We start from the raw sequence: 20,400 nt of genomic DNA, 5'->3' as shown, positions 1-20,400 counted from the left end.
AGAGTAGCTTCCCCAAAGCCTTTGAGCTCTTCCCAGAGCAACCACAACCAGCAGGTACTTCCCTCCCGGTTCAGCCCAGTCAGCTCTATGTCTTCTGCAGCCACGGGCAGCGTTTGAACACCATCACTGCTGTCCTAACCCTCCTGGGGTGACTTGGAGCACGCCCAGCCCTCGGCAGGCACTTACTGCTCGGCGCTGATGTACTCGCTCTCGATGGGGATGCACGGCACTTTGCCCACTCGGACACCCCAGCGAACATCCTCAAACTTCAGGCCCAGGTTCTCGCCAGTGATGGTCAGACGGGTCCCTCCTTGTCTGGGGCCAGTCTCAGGGAACAGCTAGGAGAGAGCATGGTCTGTCACCAGGATGCAGAGCCACAGGGACACCTCACCTGGGCAGGCTGCAGCCCAGGCAGCTGCAGGATGTGTGTTACAAGCAGCAACGAGCAGACAGGTGATGAGAAAAGCCAGTACATCTATAAGCTGCTCACAGAGCAGGAAAGACCTCCCCAGTGACAGCTGTATCCACAGCCCAGGAACAAGCCAGGAGACATGAGAGGTGTCCGAGCAGAGGGCTGGCATAGGGACACCCTCCTGCAGGCACAGGCAGCTCCTAGGTGACAAGGACGCAAGAGTTGAAGGAGACAGGGCAGCTTCAGCCATGGCTCCAGCTGAACCAGCAAGGAAGCCCCTGGATGTGCCTGGCTTTTGGCCAGGTCCCAGGTGCCCAGGGATGAGATTCCCATGTCCAAGGTGTCCTCAAAGGAGAAAGTATCTCCCACAGATCCCTGCAGAGGTAAAATGGCAGGCAGGGGGAAATGCATTCCTCTTCCCCAGCAAACCCTTTGCTCAGGCCAGTTGGGAAGGGAGGGGACCTCAGCACAGCACTATGCCTCATTTACCAGGATGATACCCAATAAAGCAGACAGGTGTGGCCTGACAGACAGTGGCAGAATGAGGGATGAACAGAGGTGTGGGCCCTGTTCCAAGGTATGTGGGGACACTGCCTCTAACCAGGCAATTACAGGCAGTTTTACATCAGTGATTGCTGGCCCCGAGGTCAAGCGCCCACCTGCAGCACTAACTGGGATGAATGGCAGAGCTGCATGCCCTGAGTGGGCCCAGGGACACAGCTGGGTCCCCAGTCACACTAAGACACAGCAGAGGAGAAGGCAGCTGCAGGCAGAAAGACGGACAGGGGAATACAGGCTGGGTCAGTCCAGGAAGAAATCCCACCCTGACCCAGGGGAAGGGATGGTTCTGTTGCAGGTGATAGCCTCCTCTGCTCTCCTGGCTGAGAGCAGCCTCTCCTCCCCTCTAGCACTGGCAGGCACCTCTGCCTGCACTAAACCCAGCTCCTGGACAGGTTCAAGCCAAGACCAAGCACGTGTAAGCTCTTTCCATTCTTGGCAAAGCTGGGCAGTTGTAGCCCTGGGGCCTGAGCCAGATGGATCCTCCTCCTCCTCCTCCTCCTTGCGAAGGGCTCATTCCTGAACATCACCTCCACAGCAAGGAAAAGCAGATGAGCTGAGGGTGGGAAATATGCAGCAGTGGACACTGCCCACATCATCAACCCTGAAGGACTGCATGGAGCCAGGAGTTGTTTTTGCACAGTCCCACTAGAGCCATTGCCTCTGGGGTTAACTTCTGCCCTCTGGATTCACACTGGGCTGGTGACCTTCAGCACACACAAACTCACACAGGAGCACCCAGTCCCCTTCCACACAGGCATCCTGCAGGACGTGTCACGGGCCAGCATCAGAGCTAGGACTGGTGCCTGAACCCTGGGTCATGCGGAGGCAGTCACAGCTCACTATTTACACAGCAACAAAACCCTCTGGGTCTGTGGGGAGCCACTGTTTGCCTAAACCTAGTTCAGTCTGGGATTGGAGCTCGTTCTAGCAGCTGCAGCCAGCAGCAGGTTGGGTCTTCCCCTTCAGAAAGCTGTGGCGGGGCGGCTGGCAGAAGTGGCTGTTTGTTTGGTGTTTCTAAATGAGTGTTAAAAGCTGCTCCCTCGTGTTCCAGCCTCCTCCTCCTCCGCAGCAAAGCTGACAAGGGCCACGTGCTTGGGGAGGAAGGAACCCAGGAATGAAATGACATCGTTGGCCACCCAGCACAGGGAGGTCACAGCTAAACAAGGTGTGTGGGAGGGGGGAGCTGCCAAGGAGAGCAATAGCTGCTCAACCCCCCTTTTCCCCTCTCCACCTCCGGACCCCTGGCCCCAACAAACAATGCTGCTTTTCTCCTAATTGGTTTCACAGGGTCCTTTTACATCAACAAGCAACCAGCTCCAGCGGGTACAAGCAGTTGGCTTGCTCTCAGCTCCAGTGGCCATAGCACAGCCAGGAGGTGCAGAGGCCAAGGGGAACCCCCTTCCCAAGGGAAAGGATGTCACTCTGACAGTCACAGCGAGCACTAGGCAAGACACCACAGAGGTTTGGAAGGGGCTCGTCCTCACCACTGAACAATGGGCAAATGATTCAAGGGTGAAGAGTCGTGGTCATCTCCCAGCCCAGTCCCACCATCATGAAGACACCTGCACTCTGGTGATGGAAGGAGCCTCCACCACCACTGTAGGAGACTCTTCTCCCACATAGGCCTATGCTGCCCTCTCTGCACCAGGCTTTTCTCTGGACCACTTGCAAGCATGCCCACAGCCCAGGTGTGGGACTGGGGTAGTGGGAGGCAACAGGCAGGCTACAGGAGCAGCATCACACCAACAACCACCGCACATCCACACCAACTGCCACCTCCCAGGGCACTGACACAGAGCACTGCCAAGGTCAAGCCCACCTGCTAACAGATCTGTTCCTGCTACACCTGCAATTACTGTAAAATCTCATAATGATTCAGGGTGGGAGAGCTGTTACCATCAGCTCTGGACCAACTGCTGTGACCAATGCTGGGCACCATCAGCTGCTGGGAAGCTGCTGTGAGTGGTGTGTGTGTAAATGCCTGCAGCCCTTGTCACCTGAACACAAGAGGACCAGGGCACAGGCTACAGTGAGGCCATGACCTGCCCCACAACATTCTCCACTCCCATCATCCCTAGGGGTCTGGATTTGGGGAGTTCAGCCTGAGCACAGTGGGAAGCTGACAGGGAGCCCTGCAGCTCTGCACACAAGGGCAAATTTCCATGTAGGGATGCAGACTCTGAGGCTCAATCCCACTTTTTCAGGAGTGGATCCCTTCTGCCAGCACTCCACCAGCCCCAGGCAACTCTGCAGGCAGTACTTCTTGCAGGCAGGGATGTGCCCAGCAGGGCTGTTCCCTTCTCTCTCCACATGGCTGCCACCCAGCACACTGCAGGGCCCATTCGTGTGGAGGCAGGCAGCACACACCGGGAAAAGCCAAGACTCTCATTTCCAGCCTCCATCAGATAAGGCACTGAAACTCAAACAGATCAGATCCTGTGCTAAGACTCCAGTAATTAACACCTTCGAGGCCCGGCCAGCCGTGGGTTAGCAGAAGGTATCCAGCTGAAATACCCACCAGTCCCTCCTGGTGAACCTGGATCCCAGCCCAACAGGCATGTGACTATTAATATACACAATCTTAAAAGCAAAGGTCATAAAAGCTGTCAGAGAAATGGGATGATGATGATGAACTACTGGCCCCAGTGCACATGGCAACACAAGAAGGAACCTAGAGCTTCCCTAGATCCCTCAGTCACGTGCAGGAAGGGTTGGAATTTTGGAAAGAGCCAGCAAGCCCAGTGCATGGGGGTGGTGGAGAGAGGATTTTAGCCTTGGAAATGAAACCGGTGACAAAAACCACTCAGTTACTAAACACTGAGTAGATCTGGCTGCTGTGAGCTGCCCGGAGAGCTCCATCCCCATCCCCATATCCCATCAGGGTCCCTCGGCACAGGTGCCCCACATACCTTGGTGATCTTGGGGTCGGTGCAGCGGCTGCTGCCGCTGCTGGCGTGCATCCAGCTGCTCTCGTAGGCCAGGCAGTGCTGGCGCAGCGAGCAGCGCCGCTCCGACACGCACCAGCCGCACTCGAAGCGCGGGTCGGCCTTGAGGCACAGCCCGCAGCTCTCCCGCAGCGCCGAGCACTTGTACAGGTGGGCTGCAAGGGCAGGAGGAGGGCAGGGTCAGCACGGCCCCCCAGCCCATGGGAAAAGGTTTTGGGGGAAAAAAGGCACCTGCTCTCGGCCCTTCCCACCAGCTCCCAGTGGGACAAACCCCCACGGGAAGGAGACAGCAGCACACTGGACTCAGCACCAAAGTAGAATGCCTCCCAAAGCTCCTTGGGAAAAGCCTCTTGTTTAAAAGCCCACCAAAGCATGGTGCAAACAATGTCAGAGGCAGGGCGGACTGGAGGCTGAGGGGGCACTGGGCCAGGTCCCATCCCATCCCTCACTCACCCTGGATGTTCTGGGGGTTGTCAATGACAAAGTTCCCATTCCAAACCACAGACAAGTTGACGGGCAGGTCACTGATGTCATTCCCTTCGTAGAAATACTGCAGGAGGAAACAGAAGGAGGCAGAGCCTGTTAATTATTGAGACAAATGTCCTAGTGGTGAGGGACATAGAGAGACATACAATCCCATTACATGGATGTCTCCCATCAGCCCAGAGGAGAGGGATGGGGTCCTGGCTGGGACTTGCTGGCTAGGGACAAACAGGTCTGACAGCCACTCATCAAAGCATCAGTCACAGCACATGAAACCAGTGGGCTGGACTGACAAAAAAAGACAAAGCAGCAGAACAGAGGGTTTGTAAATAGACCCAAAGCTCATCAGCTCAAAGGTCTGAAGCCGCTGCTGCTGGAAGAGGAAGAAGCAGATGGTGCCTCTGCAGCACAGATGTACTTCTCCCCACAAGGCTCTTGAGCCCTTCCCCATGTCCTCCCCACTCCAGAGATGCTCAGTTGAATATTTGGGATTACGGTCATCACTAGTGAAGCTTGGGGAGGACAGGCTGGGCACATCACAGGAGTAGATTCAGTAGAGTCACCCCCAACAGCTAGTGGGAGGATGTCCCTCACAGTCCTCTCCAGCCCCATCACCCATAACAAAATGACAAAGCTGTGGCCACATGGCTCTGGGTGGGACAGAGCTATGGACCACCCCACTGCCACACCAGCTCTCAGAAACATCTCAGGAGAGAGCACTCCTCCCCTCCATGCCCCCAGATGCCCACTCCCAGCTCCACACTGTGCTTGGACATTGGCTGCTCTCCATTTCAGGACTGGAACTACCACCCTGAGTTTCCATGTAGGAAGGTGACACCAGGGAAGCTACCCCCCCCAGCTTTAGGGGACCCAAAACTCAGGCCCTTGGACCTGCTGCTGTCCCGACAAATCCACCTCCATTTCTCCTTCTGGCCTGGCCACCACCTTCTCCCCACCCAGAGCCCTCTCCCCTGCCTCAACATCTGAGTCCCAGCCCCAGCAGCACTATCAGTATTCCCTGCAAAGCCCCTGCATGCAGACAGAGAGGTTTAATCGATACAGAGGCAGGAAGGCATTTGGAACCATCCCTGACAGCTAATGACCTCCTTCGGCAAGAGATTCCCCGCTCCTCGCCTGAGAAAATGACAGGCGTGTCAGGAGAGATTAAATGAATGATTCATGGCTTGCTGGAGTTTGTTAGAGAGCAGTGGATGTACCGGCACTGGCTCACCCACAGCCCTGCCACCACCTCCAGCCAGTCCCAGTGTCACCTTTCACAGCCCCAGGCTGCACCAAGAGGAGGTGGCCTCAGCATCACCTCCAGCCCTGCCTCAGCTGCTGCCCCACACAGGACCCTCTGCAGAGGGTCTGTTCTACTCGACCCCTCCACAAGGGGTGGCCCATGAAGGAGGCCAGTTTGAAAACAGCACTTCAGTCTTCTCACCTGACCATCAAAGCTGGTCCCTCCTGTGCTGAGTCTCTCCCAGACAGGCAGCATCACCAGCGCAGCATCAGACATGGCACCAAAATGGGGCACATGCCCAGTGTGAGACCTGGCTACGGCAACACACCCCTCCCTCAGCACTACAGGGTGCCAGTGAGAGCCAAGCCTGGTCCTCCATTACAGCTTTTTCTTGGTGATCCCTTGTCCATGAGCCATCCCACCCAAATGCAGGGTGGAGGACCCCAAAATGTAGCCCTCCCCAGAGAGGAAGGCTGCTGCTGGTCAGCTGCACACAGCAGCTGTCAGACATAACACAGCCAGCCGCAAATCCTAGAGCTGCACCGCCATCTCCTCTCTACAGGCAGAGCCCCATCACCCCCAACACAACTCCCTGGATATGGCACTTCTTGCTGTGTTTGCTCAGACAGCTTTCACCACATCCCCACCATGCACCATCCACCACCAGAGCCTCTCAGCAACATTCCTGTTACCAGGCCTGGGAAGACGAAGCCAGAGCTTCACTAGCAGTCCAGATCTGATCACCTTGCCCTACGCTACTCCCACCCAAGGATATCCTCAACAGAACCACATCAAGGAGCTGGCCAAACCCATAGCAGTGAGCAGAGCCCATTCCCTGGCAGCAGGAGGGAGCACATGCTGGGGAGGGTGGTGGCAGCGCCGGAGCAGAATTTAGCTGTGACGAGCCACGTGGCAGCATAAGTGAAATTGGCATTTTCAATTTGTACTCTGACATGTCTCATTTGGGGCCCTGGCATCTCGGGAAGGCATCCAGCCTGCAGCTGTCCAAAACATTTATTTGCATCTCTCTGCCCCGGCTGCTTTTGGAAATTAGTTCTTCTGGGAGGTGGGTTGGAGGAAGAAGAATAGGGGGAGAGGGAGGGAGAACATTAACTCTTCATGCACCAGGGCTGAGACAGCAAGGGCCAACTGCATGAGAGACTGTCTCCCTCTGGGAAAGGACAGTACTGAGGATGCTGACTTTGCTGTGGCAGGGAGCTGGAGCGGACAGCGGGGAGCAGCAGGAGCACAGAACTGTGTGAAGGGAAGTGGCAGACCAGGAGCTGTTGCCTCAGCTGGTGTTCAAAGTGTGGGATCACTAAGGGAACATGGATATCAATAAAAAATGTGTCCTCTGCATCTGCATGACTGTCAACAGTCTCTAACCTGTCCCGCAGAGACAGCAGTGGGTCTGTGGCTTGGATACGGTTCCTGGTCTCTGTGGAACACTGGAGCTGGAGTCAGGACTTGGCTGTGCACAGGCAGGAGCTGCAGCTGCAGGGGCCCCAGGCTTGGCCTCCTGGGACTTGGAGATCCATCAGATCTAATTTCCAAAACGTCTTGTATTTTGAAAGGTGTTTCCAAGAGGCCTCCTCACAACAGCCCCTGCCATACTGTAAGCACAAAAGTGGCCTCTCCACCCACTGGCACAGCCATAGCCAAGGAGGCAACAGCATCCAAGTAAAGCAGCAGCCACCTTCCAGCCCTGAAGGCCTCACAACTGGTGGGGATCAGGCAGGGGGTGCTTACCAATCTGCCCATCCTATGGGAACCAAAAAAGAGCTCACAGACAGCCAACAGGTTCCATCACACTGGTTCCTCCCTGTTCGGAGCTAACATGGTGTTAAACACCCATTAAACATTTAATTGTTATTAACCTCCCAGTTAATCAATCCCAGTGGCTGGCAGCAGACTGGGATGAGCAGCAGGGGAGTAAGCCAGGATGGGTGTGAGTGGGGGGATGCACCTACCCAGGCAGTCCTGCTGTCAGACCCTCTTTCACTCTACAGAGGTGCCCAGGACCCCCCCAGCTGTGCCAAAGGATGATTTGCCTTGGAAACTGCTATGAGGACAAGCTCTGGGAAAGGGATGTTTGCTGTGAGAGCAAAATGCAACAGGCACAGCCTGAAAGCAAACCAACAGTGCCCAAAACTGATGTGTTCTGATGCAGCACAGCCACCAGAAGGGGATGGGAGAAAAGATGTCATCAAGTGAGTCAGCAGTTGAGATGAGAACTGCCTGGCTCCTTACCTAACCCAGCCAGTCTCCCTGTCCCTCCCTGAAGAGCTTACAAGGTGAATGTGGAAGAGAGGACAGAGGATGTTTCAGCCCGGCCCACCTGGATACTGGTCTTCCCAGCAAGGTCTGCTTCTGCAGAGATGAAGCTCAGGCAAGAGAACTCCTCACTAAGCCTTTCTCAAGGCTCTTTAACCAAAACTTATCTCAGGCATCTTCCCAAATAACAACCACAAACCTCACGTTCTTTTCACATCTCTGATTCTCACATCTACCCTGCCCCCATGCAGGGAATGCCACCAGCCCTGCACACTACAAGGGCTGTGGCTGTTACCTGCTGTGGAAGTCCCACTTTTGATTCTAGGAAGCCCACTGCTCACATACCCACCAGCTAGCAGCAACAGGCACTGAGAGCTACCCAGCTTCCCTGGGATGAGAGATTCAGCACTGAGATGGTGCCTCCAGGGAGCCACACAGGAGACACAGCTGCAGCTAGCAGGAAACACCCCAAATCTGTGGGCAGATTGCAGTGAGATGCGCTTCAGGATGCTCCTGCCAACTGGACGAGGCACTAGCCCTTCCCATGCCAGAGGAGGCAGGGCAGCCCCACAGCCATCACACCCTTTCCACAGGGCAGCCATCCCACTTCAGCCACAACCTGCCCAACCCACCCCTGGGGAAGGCAGCAGAGGGGCTGCTCCTCTGCAAGCAAACCCACACATCCAAATTTCCTGTGCAGCCCCCCTCACTCCCACATGCACCATCCCCCTGGGCTGCATTTCTGGAGGAGAGCTTGGGCTGCAGCTGTGTCCTATTTTTCTGTAGTTGATGACCTCAACTCCTTCCCCGCACTACAGGGACGGCAATAATGTACATCGCGTCTCGCCAGGGCTCAACTGCAATTCATCATTATTTTATCTGCTGGAATTTAATTGGATCCTATCAAACTCTCCTGATACTCCCTTTTCACTTTAAACACTGCTGCAGGAAAGATAAATGTAGGCACCGCTAGGATGGAGAGCGCGGCTTTGTTGGCGAACGGGGCTGGGGCTGTGGGCTCCAATCCTGCTTCCCTCTCCACGGCTGGTTAATTAGAGATACATATAGTGGAGGTGTGCAGTGCTCAGAACAGGGCATGTGTGTATGATTTATGTTCCTCTATAAATATACCCTGGGCCGAGTAAAACACCGTCATCCGCACAACAGCACAACTTGACAGCAACGCTCAGCCTCTGGTTCTGCACCTCCTTTTTCTCTTTTCACATGGATCTCCTCCTTTCCTCCCCTATCACACACAAGCTTCTTCACCTGGATTCCTCTTCCTCAAATCCAGCATGGTATGACAACCTGAGACCCTGGGAATATGTCAGAGCAACACCCAGGTTCTACAGCAACCAAAAAATACCCAGAAAACATAAATCTGAGAGGTCTTACTTCACTCCCCAGCATCCACACTGGGGTACCACACATGCCCACCCTGCCAGCCCAGCTTGCTCTGCACCCACACCACTTTGTCCCAGCAATAATGCTCACTCCAGGGTGAACATCCCATCCCAAGTCTTGCCAGAGGGCAGGAACCTCCACAGCCACAGCAGAAACAGTGGGCAAGGTGGGCTCTCCATGCCAGGGGCACTGGTGAGAAAGGAACCAAAAGGGAGCCTGGGAGGTGGCACAGCTGCTCCTCACCACGTGCGGCTTTGGTTAAAAAGAAAGGGAAATAACTGAGGCATGATGCTTAATTTAAAGTGCTGAGACAACAAGCTCATGAAAAGGAGATCAGGGGTTCTTCCTATTTATACATTTAAAGGGAAACAGCAGCTCTGGGGCTATTTCAGCCTTAAGAGGAACACTTTAGAGAGAAAAAGCCAAAGCCTTGACAGTGAGAAACACCTGTAGCCATTTTGCAAAGGCCAAGACTAAATCAGATCAAGTCCAATGTTACAGGCATTAGTGCAGATTTGGGACTGTGGCACTTTTCAACTGCAAAACTGTTCCATTTCCGCAGCAATCAGGAGGATGAACTCTGTGGAGGGATGTCAGATGGGAAAGAATAGGCAAAGGCAAGGATATTTGGAGAATGAATCTCAGTGACATCAACCTTATGCATTAAGACAGGTGACTGTTTCTCCATCCTCTGCTGCAAAAAGAGCCTGGAAAAGACTGCCTCCAGAAGATTAAAAGCAATCAATTCTCAAAAATTAGTTTATTGGCAAAGATCTTCATTTTCTTAGTTAGGCTTGTCTTTCCTCTTTGCATCTTCACAATATATGTGGAAAACCATTAGGGTTGCTTTCCTCTTGAGCAAAAAGAGACCAAAGTGAGGAGGCAGAAAATGTGTTTTCAGCTTGGTTTATGGCCTGGGATGCTGGGGAATACCAGAGCTGGTCTCCCTTGAGTTTGCCAAAGATCTATTGGGTGTTTCAAACAATGTTTATAGTCTACACTCAGACCTTAATGAATGGACTGCTGAATATTTAACCAAGATGTCCTTTCTTCAAAGTGCTAACAAGTCATTGGAGTTTGACAAGCACTAAAACAAAAGACAAAGAGTTTGAAGGGGTTTGACTTATTATGCCTTTCATTCACCAGTGATTCAGGAAAGTATCCCTTATTCCACAGAGTATTTAACCTCTTGTTTAGATCCCACTGAACTCCTGGAAGCACTGTGGACTTAAATGCCTTTTGGCATCCATCCTTTACTTGTTGGCTGGGAAGATGTCATCCTTTTCCTATTTCTCCACTTGCCAGTGCTCTCCACACCAAAATCCTAACCCAAAGGATGAAGTGCAATGGAAGAAGCTGTAGGGCCATGGCTGGGAGAGCCTGAAGCACTATCAAGCAGCCAGATGGACTGCAAAAAGGCATGAAGGAGACAAACACCACACAAGTGTGAATCTGAATCCCCCACACCATAATGCAGCCTGGCTCACTGCCCTCAAACATTAAAGCAGGCGAGCAGACCCTGAAAGCAAAGCAGCTTCTTTCAAGTCAAAACTCTGTTTTGCTCTTTGTGGAGCCACCCTGCACCCAAAAGCCACATCTCCTGCCCCAGAGTGCAGCCCATGGAGCTGCTGCTGCCTGTTCCCCATGCACCTCACAACACCACACGCATGCCCTTCTGACAATGTGTGCTGTTTTTACAGCATCCCTGACAATTTCCAGGTCAAACATCCACCACTGTCAGCCCAGGAGAAGGTGCTGGTTACAGCTGTCCTGTCCCTCTGGAGAAGAGCTGCAGAGGCCATGCAATCCTGGCAGCCACGGCTTCCCCTGGGAAACACAGGGAATGCACTGTGCTTCAGACTCTCCCCCCTGCTTGACAAGTTGAAACATAGTGGGGAGAAACGAGTCCACATCCTTCAGAGCCTCTCTGCAAGCTCCACCTCCATTATGTAAAGGCTCCCCTCTGGCTCAGGCACCTCTCCCCAGCACCCCCAGGAGCCATCAGGCTGCTGCTGTCAGCACTGTGCAGCCACAGCACTTCCCTCCTGGGAGCATCCTGCAGCACACGTGTCCCAGACTGCTTTGGAATAAACTCAGCCAAACCCCACACTAGAGAACTGGGCAGGAGGCAGCTGCCAGCTCCAGGCAGAGGAGAGCTGGCAGGAGGCTGGACTGGCTGCACAGCATCCCCCAGCACTGCTGCCCAGGGCAGGAGGCAACGGCTCAGGATGCTCCTCCTGTCCAAAGGCTCTGCAGCCCTGGGATCACTGGAGGAGGGAGGGAGCCAGTGCTCATCTTCAGTGGTTTCTAAATGTCACTTGTGCCACCAAAGAGAGCAGGGATCAGCACTGGTGTTAGGCTGCAAATGAGCTTTCACAGTAGGAGAGATGAAAAACAAATTTTAAAAGGATTAAACGGGAGAGCAAAGGGAGGGGCTGGCTGCATCTGGATGAGGGCAGGTCTGTGTAGAGCACAGCAGGCAGCTGAGGAGCTGAGCAAGGGCAGCTCCCAGTGGGGCTATTAGCACCCAGAGTGGCTTTGTGCATGGGCCTAGTGCTCAGCAAGAGGCACACACACAGCTCACCCAGGGCTGCTAAACCCCCTCCCACTTAGGGGATAAGGTGCCTGGAGAGGGCAGAGAAGGCAGAGATGCCTGCAGGAGAGAGGTGAAGTGACAGGGGCAAGGACACAGAGGCAGGGAGCGATGCAGGGAGATAGGATGGAGGGCAGGCAGGGGAAGGAGGCAGCTGCTGGTCAGATCAGGGATGGAATCAGGGATGGACAGAGGCTGCAGGGGAGGAAGGGAAGTGCTTGCAGGGCTGGCAGGCACAGCTGCATGTGGAGGGCTCCATGTGTGCAATGGGACACAGAGGTGTTACCTCCTTCCCGCCTGTAAAATGGGACAGCTTGGTGTCGGGGGGGGCTCCAGCACAGCCAGGCCCAGCTGGCTCCAGCCCAGGCAACTTTCTTCAGCTTTGCAAACCCAATTTCCTTGGAAGTGGTCCCTAAATCCTGGTGGCTTCAGCATTGATCCTATCTGGAACAACCCCAAGCAGCCTCCCAAATGCACCTGGGGGTAGTGGCAGGGAGCCCCCTCACACCCCACAAGCAACACAAACCCTGTTACCTGCCACGAGAGAGCAAAACTGCCCATGCAACGAGCTGGGGTGGTCCTGGGGCAGGCAGGAAGGGGCAGCACACAGACAGGGCCCAGAGCACGGAGAGCTCCTGGCCCACTCACCGAGGTGTTCTGGCACTGGATGCTGGTGCTGTTGAAGCGCAGGGCGGTGACGCGCGTGGTGCTGCCGGGGATGTGGAAGATGCACTCGTAGTTTCGCTGCCCCGACTGCGGCTGGGGCAGGTTCTTGGCCGTCAGGGTGATGGGCTTCACCACACCCACGGGGATGTAGATCTGGGTGGAAGGCAGGATCTGAGGGCAGTCCTGCAAGGGGAATAAGAAGCAGATGATGAGACAGGAACACACCCCCAGCACCCCTGTGACCCTCTCCTAGCTGGCAGGCTTGGCAATGGACTGCAAAAACACAACCCTGAGCACATGCTTGAGAAAATCCTTATGTGCAGCAACCCCAAACCAGCATCCTATGCCTGCTCTGCCCAAAGCCCTGGAGACAGGAAAGAAGAGCGCAAAGGAACCTGGTGGCAGGGCAGTAGAGTGTTTTCTACAGCTCAGATTGATTTAGGTGGGAGGTGGGGAGAGGATCCATCTCTGGAATCGGTAACCTGCCGCTGCAACAGCAACACGTGTTTGGGCCACCTGGTAACAATATGGACTTCAATGCCACCATTGCAGCCAGTTGGTTTCAGAGTCAGTGGCCACTGGATTGTGCATTGCCAAGCTACCTGCTCAGCCCTCCTGCTTCCCTTACAGCCTCCATCCCCCTTTCCTTCATGAGCAGACAGAAAAGCCTTTTCCCTCTTTGATACAGCAATGTGCTCCTGCAGTGTGGCAGAGAAGCTGCTCTGCAGCAAATTTTGCTGCTGCTGCTTCTGTTTGCACCAGCTCAAAGCAGTGTCACCCCACCCAGCCCTGCTGCAGGCTGCCCAGCACACAGTGACTCCAGCCAGGGGATGCTGCTGAGTCTGAGCTGGAGAGGAAAGCACCTCCCTGCCAGCCACAGGGGAAGGAGACACTGGGAGGGCAAAGCACTCCACTTTTAATAGCCACAGGCTCCCAGCCGCTCCAGGGGAGCTGGTGACTCTTGTGTGCAAAGCACAGGGGAGCAGGAGGGAGCAAAAATAAATGAGCCCAGGCAGCAAAACAGCTCTGCAGCCCTGGCGGGTAACACTTCTGCAACAACAGCCTGATGCAATCCCACACTGACTCTGCTGAGCCAGGCAGAGGTCTCACACCTACAGCAGCTACTCCTGGGAGTGTTGGCTTGAAATAACATCAAGAGGGAATAACGTGTGAGCTGCTTTAGAAACAGAAATGCAGTGGACACAGCCACTCCACTGCTCTCCCAAAGCTTCTGATGGCCACAGTGCGGCGGCAGGGGAAGCTCTGGCCCCAAGGCCACCAACAGCCATGTGTGACCAAGGCTGCCCAGCTGCCTCCTGCCATCCTGCAGCAAGCCAGGCTGAGCCTTGCAAAGTGCCAGGCTTTATCTCAGCCAGTATGATTAATTAACTTTCAAACAATGCAGAGAAAAGAAAAAGAAATTGTTTCATTTAGCGAATCTTGACAGAAAAACCCAACCACTTTTACTCTTTGGGTTTTCTGTTCTTCACAAGACTGCATTCCCCAAAAGCACAGTTTTCAAGGGGAGAACCTATTTATCTGCAAAACACACCAAACAAAATAAAAGCTGAGAGGAAGGGTAGTGTTAGCCCCAAAGCAGAGATGGCAGCAGGGCTGGGGCAGTCTGGGGACACTGGGCACTGCTCTGTCACCTCCCTGCTCTGTATCACAGCTGCCACTCTGCAAAGTGGGGCTTCAGTTTCCCCTCACTTCCAGAACCAGCTCAGCTCATAGTGGGGATGCACCTCATGCCTGTTGCCATTTCCATGGAGTGTCCCCATGACTCCATGGTGGTTTTCCCCCACCAGTTCCCAGCTTGGAAGTTCTGTCAGAGGAAGCAGCCCCTGCCTGCTTGATCTCCACATTTCAGAGGGACCCCATGGGTGGCATGAGCCTTGCCCATGGGGCACACTCAGAGATGGCAGGTATTAACTCCTGTCTCACTCTCCAACACTCCTATCTCCTCTTTTTTCAGTAATTATTGCTGCAGCCCAGCTGGGGTGGTGGGTAAGTCCATGCCCCCAGGCTGAGCTCACCATGGCTGTGTGCAGGCATGCCCAGGGAGCACAGCAGGCACAGGTATCCCTCTCCCCACACAGGCAGGGGGGGCTCATTCTGCTCATTCCCAGTCTGAGCCCAATCCCCCCATGATGTCACACGCTCCACATCTGCCAGCAAAAGTGTCTCATCCAGCAAAAATGTCAGCCTGTGCCCAAACAGGAAGCACCTGGTGCTGGTGGGCGCCCAGGGTGCCCGGAGGGGTGGGGGTACAAGGACAACTCATTTCCCCTGTGAGCAAGTCCAACCACTGACACAACTCGGTCTGGCACTGCCCAGGGCTTCCATCCCTTGGGAACACTCTGCACAGCCCACAGAGCTCTGTGTCCTGCCAAAACTAGCCCCTCCCAGCAGAGCCCCAGGCCCCAGGAGGAGGCAGCTATGAAGGCATGGAATAAGCAGAAAGGCAAAGCCCCAGCTCACACAAACTCCCAAACATCACACATCAGATTTTCTCCATTAAAACCATTTTTCTAGCTGGATGAGAACATGGCATGGATGTCCAGGTTTGTCTGGAGAGGTGAGAGCTTTAGAATCACACTGCAAATGCTGCCATTTGGGTTTTTCTGTCAGCTCCCAGCTCCAGCTGCAAGGCTGTGCATCAGCAGAGAGAGGATGAAGGCAGTCTGGGAGTGGGCCTAACCCCAGCTTTGAGGGTCCTTCACAAAGTCCTCAGCCATTCCCAGTGATGGGAAATGAAGAACAAACACAAGCTGAACCTACCTAATCTGAACCAACACACTTGTTCCCCACAGCCCAGGAGCCTTTCACCCTCCACAGCAGCTCTGCATCAGCAGGGGCTGTCTCAGAGGAGCAGCCTTATGGGATGGGATGCTCCAATGTCCATCACTGACCACCCTTTGGCCACCACTGCACACCACGAGTGGAAGAAAATGAACAGCAGCCTGTGCTGCTTCATCACCTCTTCCCCAGCCCTGCAGCCACCCCAGCAAAGCCACAGAGGAGGGCAATCTCCAGAGCCCAGGCTTTAAAGCTACCACAGCCAGAGGACAGGGACATCCTGACTGCTGTCACCATTTCCAGGCACTTTTATGGGAGTGGTGGCTCCTACCCATGCCCATTCCAGCCCTGCCACCCCCAGAAATCCAGACAAGCATTCCTGGCATGCCCAGGACAGAGTGCCATGGGTCACTCTGTTTTCCTACAAAACAACCACTTTCCCACCCAGGAAATTGTGGTGAACTACCCGTGGGAAGGAGCAGAGAAGTTGCCCTCTGTCCCTGCATTTCCTGACCAGAGCCCACCACACTCCAGCCAACACAGACAGACCAAATCCTGCTAAAAAAAACCTTCCTGCAGAGAGGATGGGGCTGGATGTCTACCATTAACTTGTCTGGTGGTGCCATGGGACTGGCACCAAGCCCCCCCACCCACCCCACCATCCTGCTGGGGAGCAGGATGGCCAGGGATGGGGACAGGATGTCTCATCCCAGCCTGGTCACAGAGCCCACAGCTGCAGCTGCTCTGAGGGTGCCTCACCATCCCTGCTGGGAACTGCTGAGGCCACACCAATGTGCAAACAGGCTGAGCCAGGCCGTCCAAACCTCAAAGCAGGCACTGGTCCATTTCCCAGTGTGGCCAAAAGGTCTGCTGGGGGACACCCTGGTCACACTGGGCAGTGACACAAGTTCCTGAGCAGCCAGGCCGTGGGAGAGCTGCACACATCCCAAGGGCACCACCACCGTGGGGTACAGCCACATGCTTTGGGTTTCACCTGGCAGGGAGGGGGGCAGATCCCATGGCCTCACTGAGGGGAATGGGCAGATGAGAACTGCTGTGTTCCAGAGGTCTGGACCCCACGTGTTGCATTTGCAGAAGCAATGCCAGGGCTGGCTGGCTGAAGTGTGACCTCAGGAGCAGGCTTCTGGGATGCCTGAGAAAGGCAGATTGCTCACTGGATTTCTTCACAGCACAAGCTAGGAGAAAACAGCTTTTTCCAGCTTTCTCAAGTTAGTAAATTCCCCTGGAGGCAGCAGGCCCCTTCCCACTGAGGCCATGTACAATCAGTGGGAAACTCAGATCAGTTAATTGGAGCCCCCTCCCAGAACAGGGACAGAGTTTCCATCCCTTAACTCTCCCTTCAGGATCCAAATCAGCATTTACTGTAGAGCCAGCACTGGCTTGCCAGACCTCCATAGCCAAGCCAAGCAGCCACCACAGGCTGGGGACAGCAGGATGTCCTGCAAACAGCCTGCCAATGGCAGCTTTCCCTAGTGGGTGGCACGGATGCTGCACAGGACGAGCCCCCACAAAAGAACACGTTCCTTAGCAAAGCACTTGAGATGAAGAAGGCGTGAGGTGCAGCAAAACAGTTTGTTTTACAGATTTCAACCTTCCCCTCTCCAAAAACATGTTGTTCTGCAATGACAGTTCGAGCTTGCTCCCTTCACAAACATCAAAGGAAAATGCTTTAGCATCTCTGCCTTTGTTTTTCCTTTCATTCAGCCTAAAGTGCTCTGGGCTTCAGCCGACTTCCCAAGCTGCCTCTCCTCAGCCACACAGCCTCTCCCCACCAGCAAGCACATACTTCCATCAGCATTTCCCTTTCCTCCCTCACTGCTCCTCAGGTAGTCCCACCACCCCAGGAGAGGCAGTGGGAATGGTTTCTGAAGGAGTTTGCTTTCTTCTCACCCCTTCCCCAGAGGGCAGGGGGCCCTGGCAGGACCAGAACAGGCGAGGGGAGCAGTTTCACACTCTTACCTCAGAGAGCTTGACACGCCCCTCCAGGAAAGAGCAGTCAGCAGCGTTGTGGGTGCAGATGTGGCGGTACTTGCACCAGTGGCAGGGGAAGGAGCCGTTCACGCAGGACAGGCAGCTGCAGAGGGACAGAAGTGGGCACTGTTAGGGCAGCATCAAGGCAGAGTGCACAGGGACATTTCTTGGGATGCTTCAGCAGGACAGCACCCCTAGGTGATCCTGAACCTCGGGGTGGAAAGGATCCCTTATCCATGGGGCACGGGCCATGCACTGGGAGGGAGATGTCTGCATGACATGAGCCCTCAGGCTTTGCTCATGGCAGGGGGGGGATATGGACTTTCAGGCACTGCAGGATTTGTGTCCCAGCTGAAGAGGCCACGTTCCCTCTTCCTCTTGGCAGGCTGACCCTGACCACCCCACTGCAGCAGGAGCTGAGCTCCAGACTTTGGGAGCTTTATTTGGGTTCACTGAAAGGCGATTTTAGCAAGAGGCAGCAGAACAAGGGCTCTGCACCACGGGGGAACAGGGGAGAAAGGGCCAGATTAATGCATGCTCATTGAGAGGAAAATTATAACTGGCGAAAGGTTGGGTCAGATTAACATTTCAGGACTGTAGGGCCTTTCAGGCACTCACAATAGGTTGTGTGTGACCCCCTCCCTCAGCCCCCTCAGCCCCAGCCCTCCCCAGCCACGCCTGCGTTGTGCCTGTGGCTTCCACCCCTCCTCAGCCCCAGACACTTCCATCTCCCCCCCTAGCCTCCTCTCAGGGCTCTTTGTGCACAGAGATCACTCCTGCTCCCCTCTCCCCATCTTTTCTGGGGGTGTGTTCAGGACCCAAGGATGCCAGGAGCCCCCATGCTCTGCTTTCCATTCCTCTTAGCAATGAAACCAGCCCCAGGGTGCTGATGGCTCTCCCCAAGGCAGGAGGGGACACACAGAGTCCCACAGCCATTACAGGAGTGGCACCTTGACAACCTGGTCAGCTTCCCTAGCTAACCCCCTCCCTGGCACCCCTGTTTGCATCCCACAGCTGGAGGGAGGCTTTTGGGGGTTTCCCCCTGTGAGGAGGGAGGGGGCTGAGCCCTCCCTGCCATGCTGTTTTTGGGGGCAGAGCAGACAGGTCCCACATTTAGTACATGAGCCTCCACAGGGCGGGTCTGCACCAGGCATGTCTGTGCAGCCCGAGCTGTTCTCCCGAGGAGGAGATGGGAGAGCTGCTGAGGCATAGGCTAAAAGGCAGTAAAAATAATCAGCCTGGCTTAAAAAAAAGAAAAGAAAAGAAAAGAAAAAAAGAAGAAAATAAAAAAGCAGCAGCACTAGTTTTTACCCTAGAAGGTTCATACCTGCTCCTCACTGATCCGAGCATCAAAAGGATCAGGCCCAAAGCAATTATATTTAAACAAAGACAGGCTCTTTCCCTGAACACAGCTCTGGCAGGAGGCAGGCAGCCCTGCCCAGCCCAATCCTCCTCCTAATCACAGCTACCTCTCTGCCTCAACCCCTGGGAAACGTCAGGAAAACACAGCATCACCCTGTGAGGCAGCAGAAAGACAATCTTCCTGGAGAAGATACCCTTGGTGGTAGAGCCTGGCGTGCCAAATCCCTCACCCTCCAGCAGAATTGTCACTTTGGAGGTGTGGGGACCTGAGGGGGCCACAGGGTGAGGGCAGCCCAGGGTGCAAAGACACACCCAAGGCTTTGCAGGAGCGGGTCCCCCTGCCTGCCCTGGGGTTTCACACACCATTACATATACAGCAAGAGCTTCCCAAATCCATGCACACACACTAAGGAAATATTTAATTAAGCTGCTTGCAAAGGGGGCTGGAAGTCATTTCCATGTTTCGCTCACATTTTCACTTCCAAATGAACAGCCCTTTTAGCTTTACCCACAAATATGCTAATTGAGATGCTCCTTATGCAAATATATGCAATTTTATTTCAGCTGCAGAGATTCAACTTAAAAGCAGAGCCCCAGCCTCCTATCTCTGGTTGCTTTGATGGAGGGAGGTGCAGAGGGTGGGGGAAATAGGGAACACAAACAAAGGCAAAGGACAGTCCTGCCCTCCTGCTGGGGGCTCAGGCAGGACCAGTGGACAGATAAATCCAGGATATGGAGGGGCAGGACAGGGAACATACAGATTAATCCTCAAGGGAGTAGCTCAGCCCCAGAGAGGTCACATAAGAGAGAAGCACAAGCAGCCACAAGCCAACTATCAAGCTGCAGCACAACCTCCCATGAATCGCCCCCATCATCCTCCAAAGAAGAGATTTTCCAGTCACCAGGTCCTTCAGGGTCTGCAAAAAGACTCCCCAGTCCTTTCCACCATCTCACAAGGCATCTCAAAGCAGCTGGGTGAAGTTCTTGATGCAGCCCTGCCCCAGACACCTCAGCCCCAACAGCTGCAGCTCCACTTGCAGTTCTTCAGGGTCAAAGCCAAATCTTGGCTATTTCAAGACCCTCCTAATCTGAGGATCTCCTTTGCTATTTAAGTATTGCAGGTCCCAGCTGGTCTCCAGGTCTCCCTTTGTCAAAGAATCTCAGGTTATCCTCCACGTACACACTGAGGTGCATGGCTCCCCCTTCCTAACTTGGCCCTCCCAGTTGCTTCTAACCTTACTGAGCCATTCCTAAAGCCCCATCCTCAGCGATGGTTTCCACACTCTCCCTTCAGAAGCTTCTCCTTCTGCCATAAGGACATCAAATGGCACTGTGAGAGCACTCCCCACACACACCTTGCTCTGCAGCATTTCTGCTGTATTTAGAGCCAGTCCAGGGCAGAGTGGTGAGTAAGTCAGCACCTGGGTGCCAGTAACAAGGTGAAACACTGCTCACAGCCTGCCTCGGTCCTGCTGGCCTCAGCATGGCTGTTTGACCACCACAGCACCCTGCAAGGCTGCCCAAAGGCCAGGACAGGAGCTGAGGCAGGGGTCCCTGGCTGCTGCTCAGGCTGGGCAGCACGGCTGGGGCTGTGTCCCAGGGTGTCCCTGTGCCACTGCTGTGCTCCTGGCACGGGAGCAGGCTGCTCGGCAGCGCGGTGCCATCT

The 20,400-nt window shown here is 54.6% G+C and overlaps 1 protein-coding gene across 3 annotated transcripts in view; it reads right to left on the bottom strand.

The window, feature by feature from the left end:
• The window catches only part of PLXNA1 (plexin A1), a 116,327-nt gene that overhangs the window by 33,748 nt on the left and 62,179 nt on the right, over window positions 1–20,400 (bottom strand). For all 3 annotated transcript variants that reach the window (XM_059856540.1, XM_059856542.1, XM_059856541.1), the window contains exons 9-13: window positions 17,361–17,475; window positions 12,564–12,764; window positions 4,372–4,468; window positions 3,883–4,073; window positions 187–338 (exon numbers count right to left, since the gene is read on the bottom strand). In XM_059856540.1, the coding sequence (XP_059712523.1) occupies window positions 187–338; window positions 3,883–4,073; window positions 4,372–4,468; window positions 12,564–12,764; window positions 17,361–17,475 (756 nt within the window). The remainder of the gene's footprint in view (window positions 1–186; window positions 339–3,882; window positions 4,074–4,371; window positions 4,469–12,563; window positions 12,765–17,360; window positions 17,476–20,400) is intronic.

This window comes from Haemorhous mexicanus, chromosome 11, assembly GCF_027477595.1.
Source record: "Haemorhous mexicanus isolate bHaeMex1 chromosome 11, bHaeMex1.pri, whole genome shotgun sequence".
In the NCBI taxonomy this organism is placed as follows: Eukaryota; Metazoa; Chordata; class Aves; order Passeriformes; family Fringillidae; genus Haemorhous; species Haemorhous mexicanus.
Note: the sequence above shows the minus strand (reverse complement) of the source record. Positions and strands in the feature narration are given on the sequence as shown.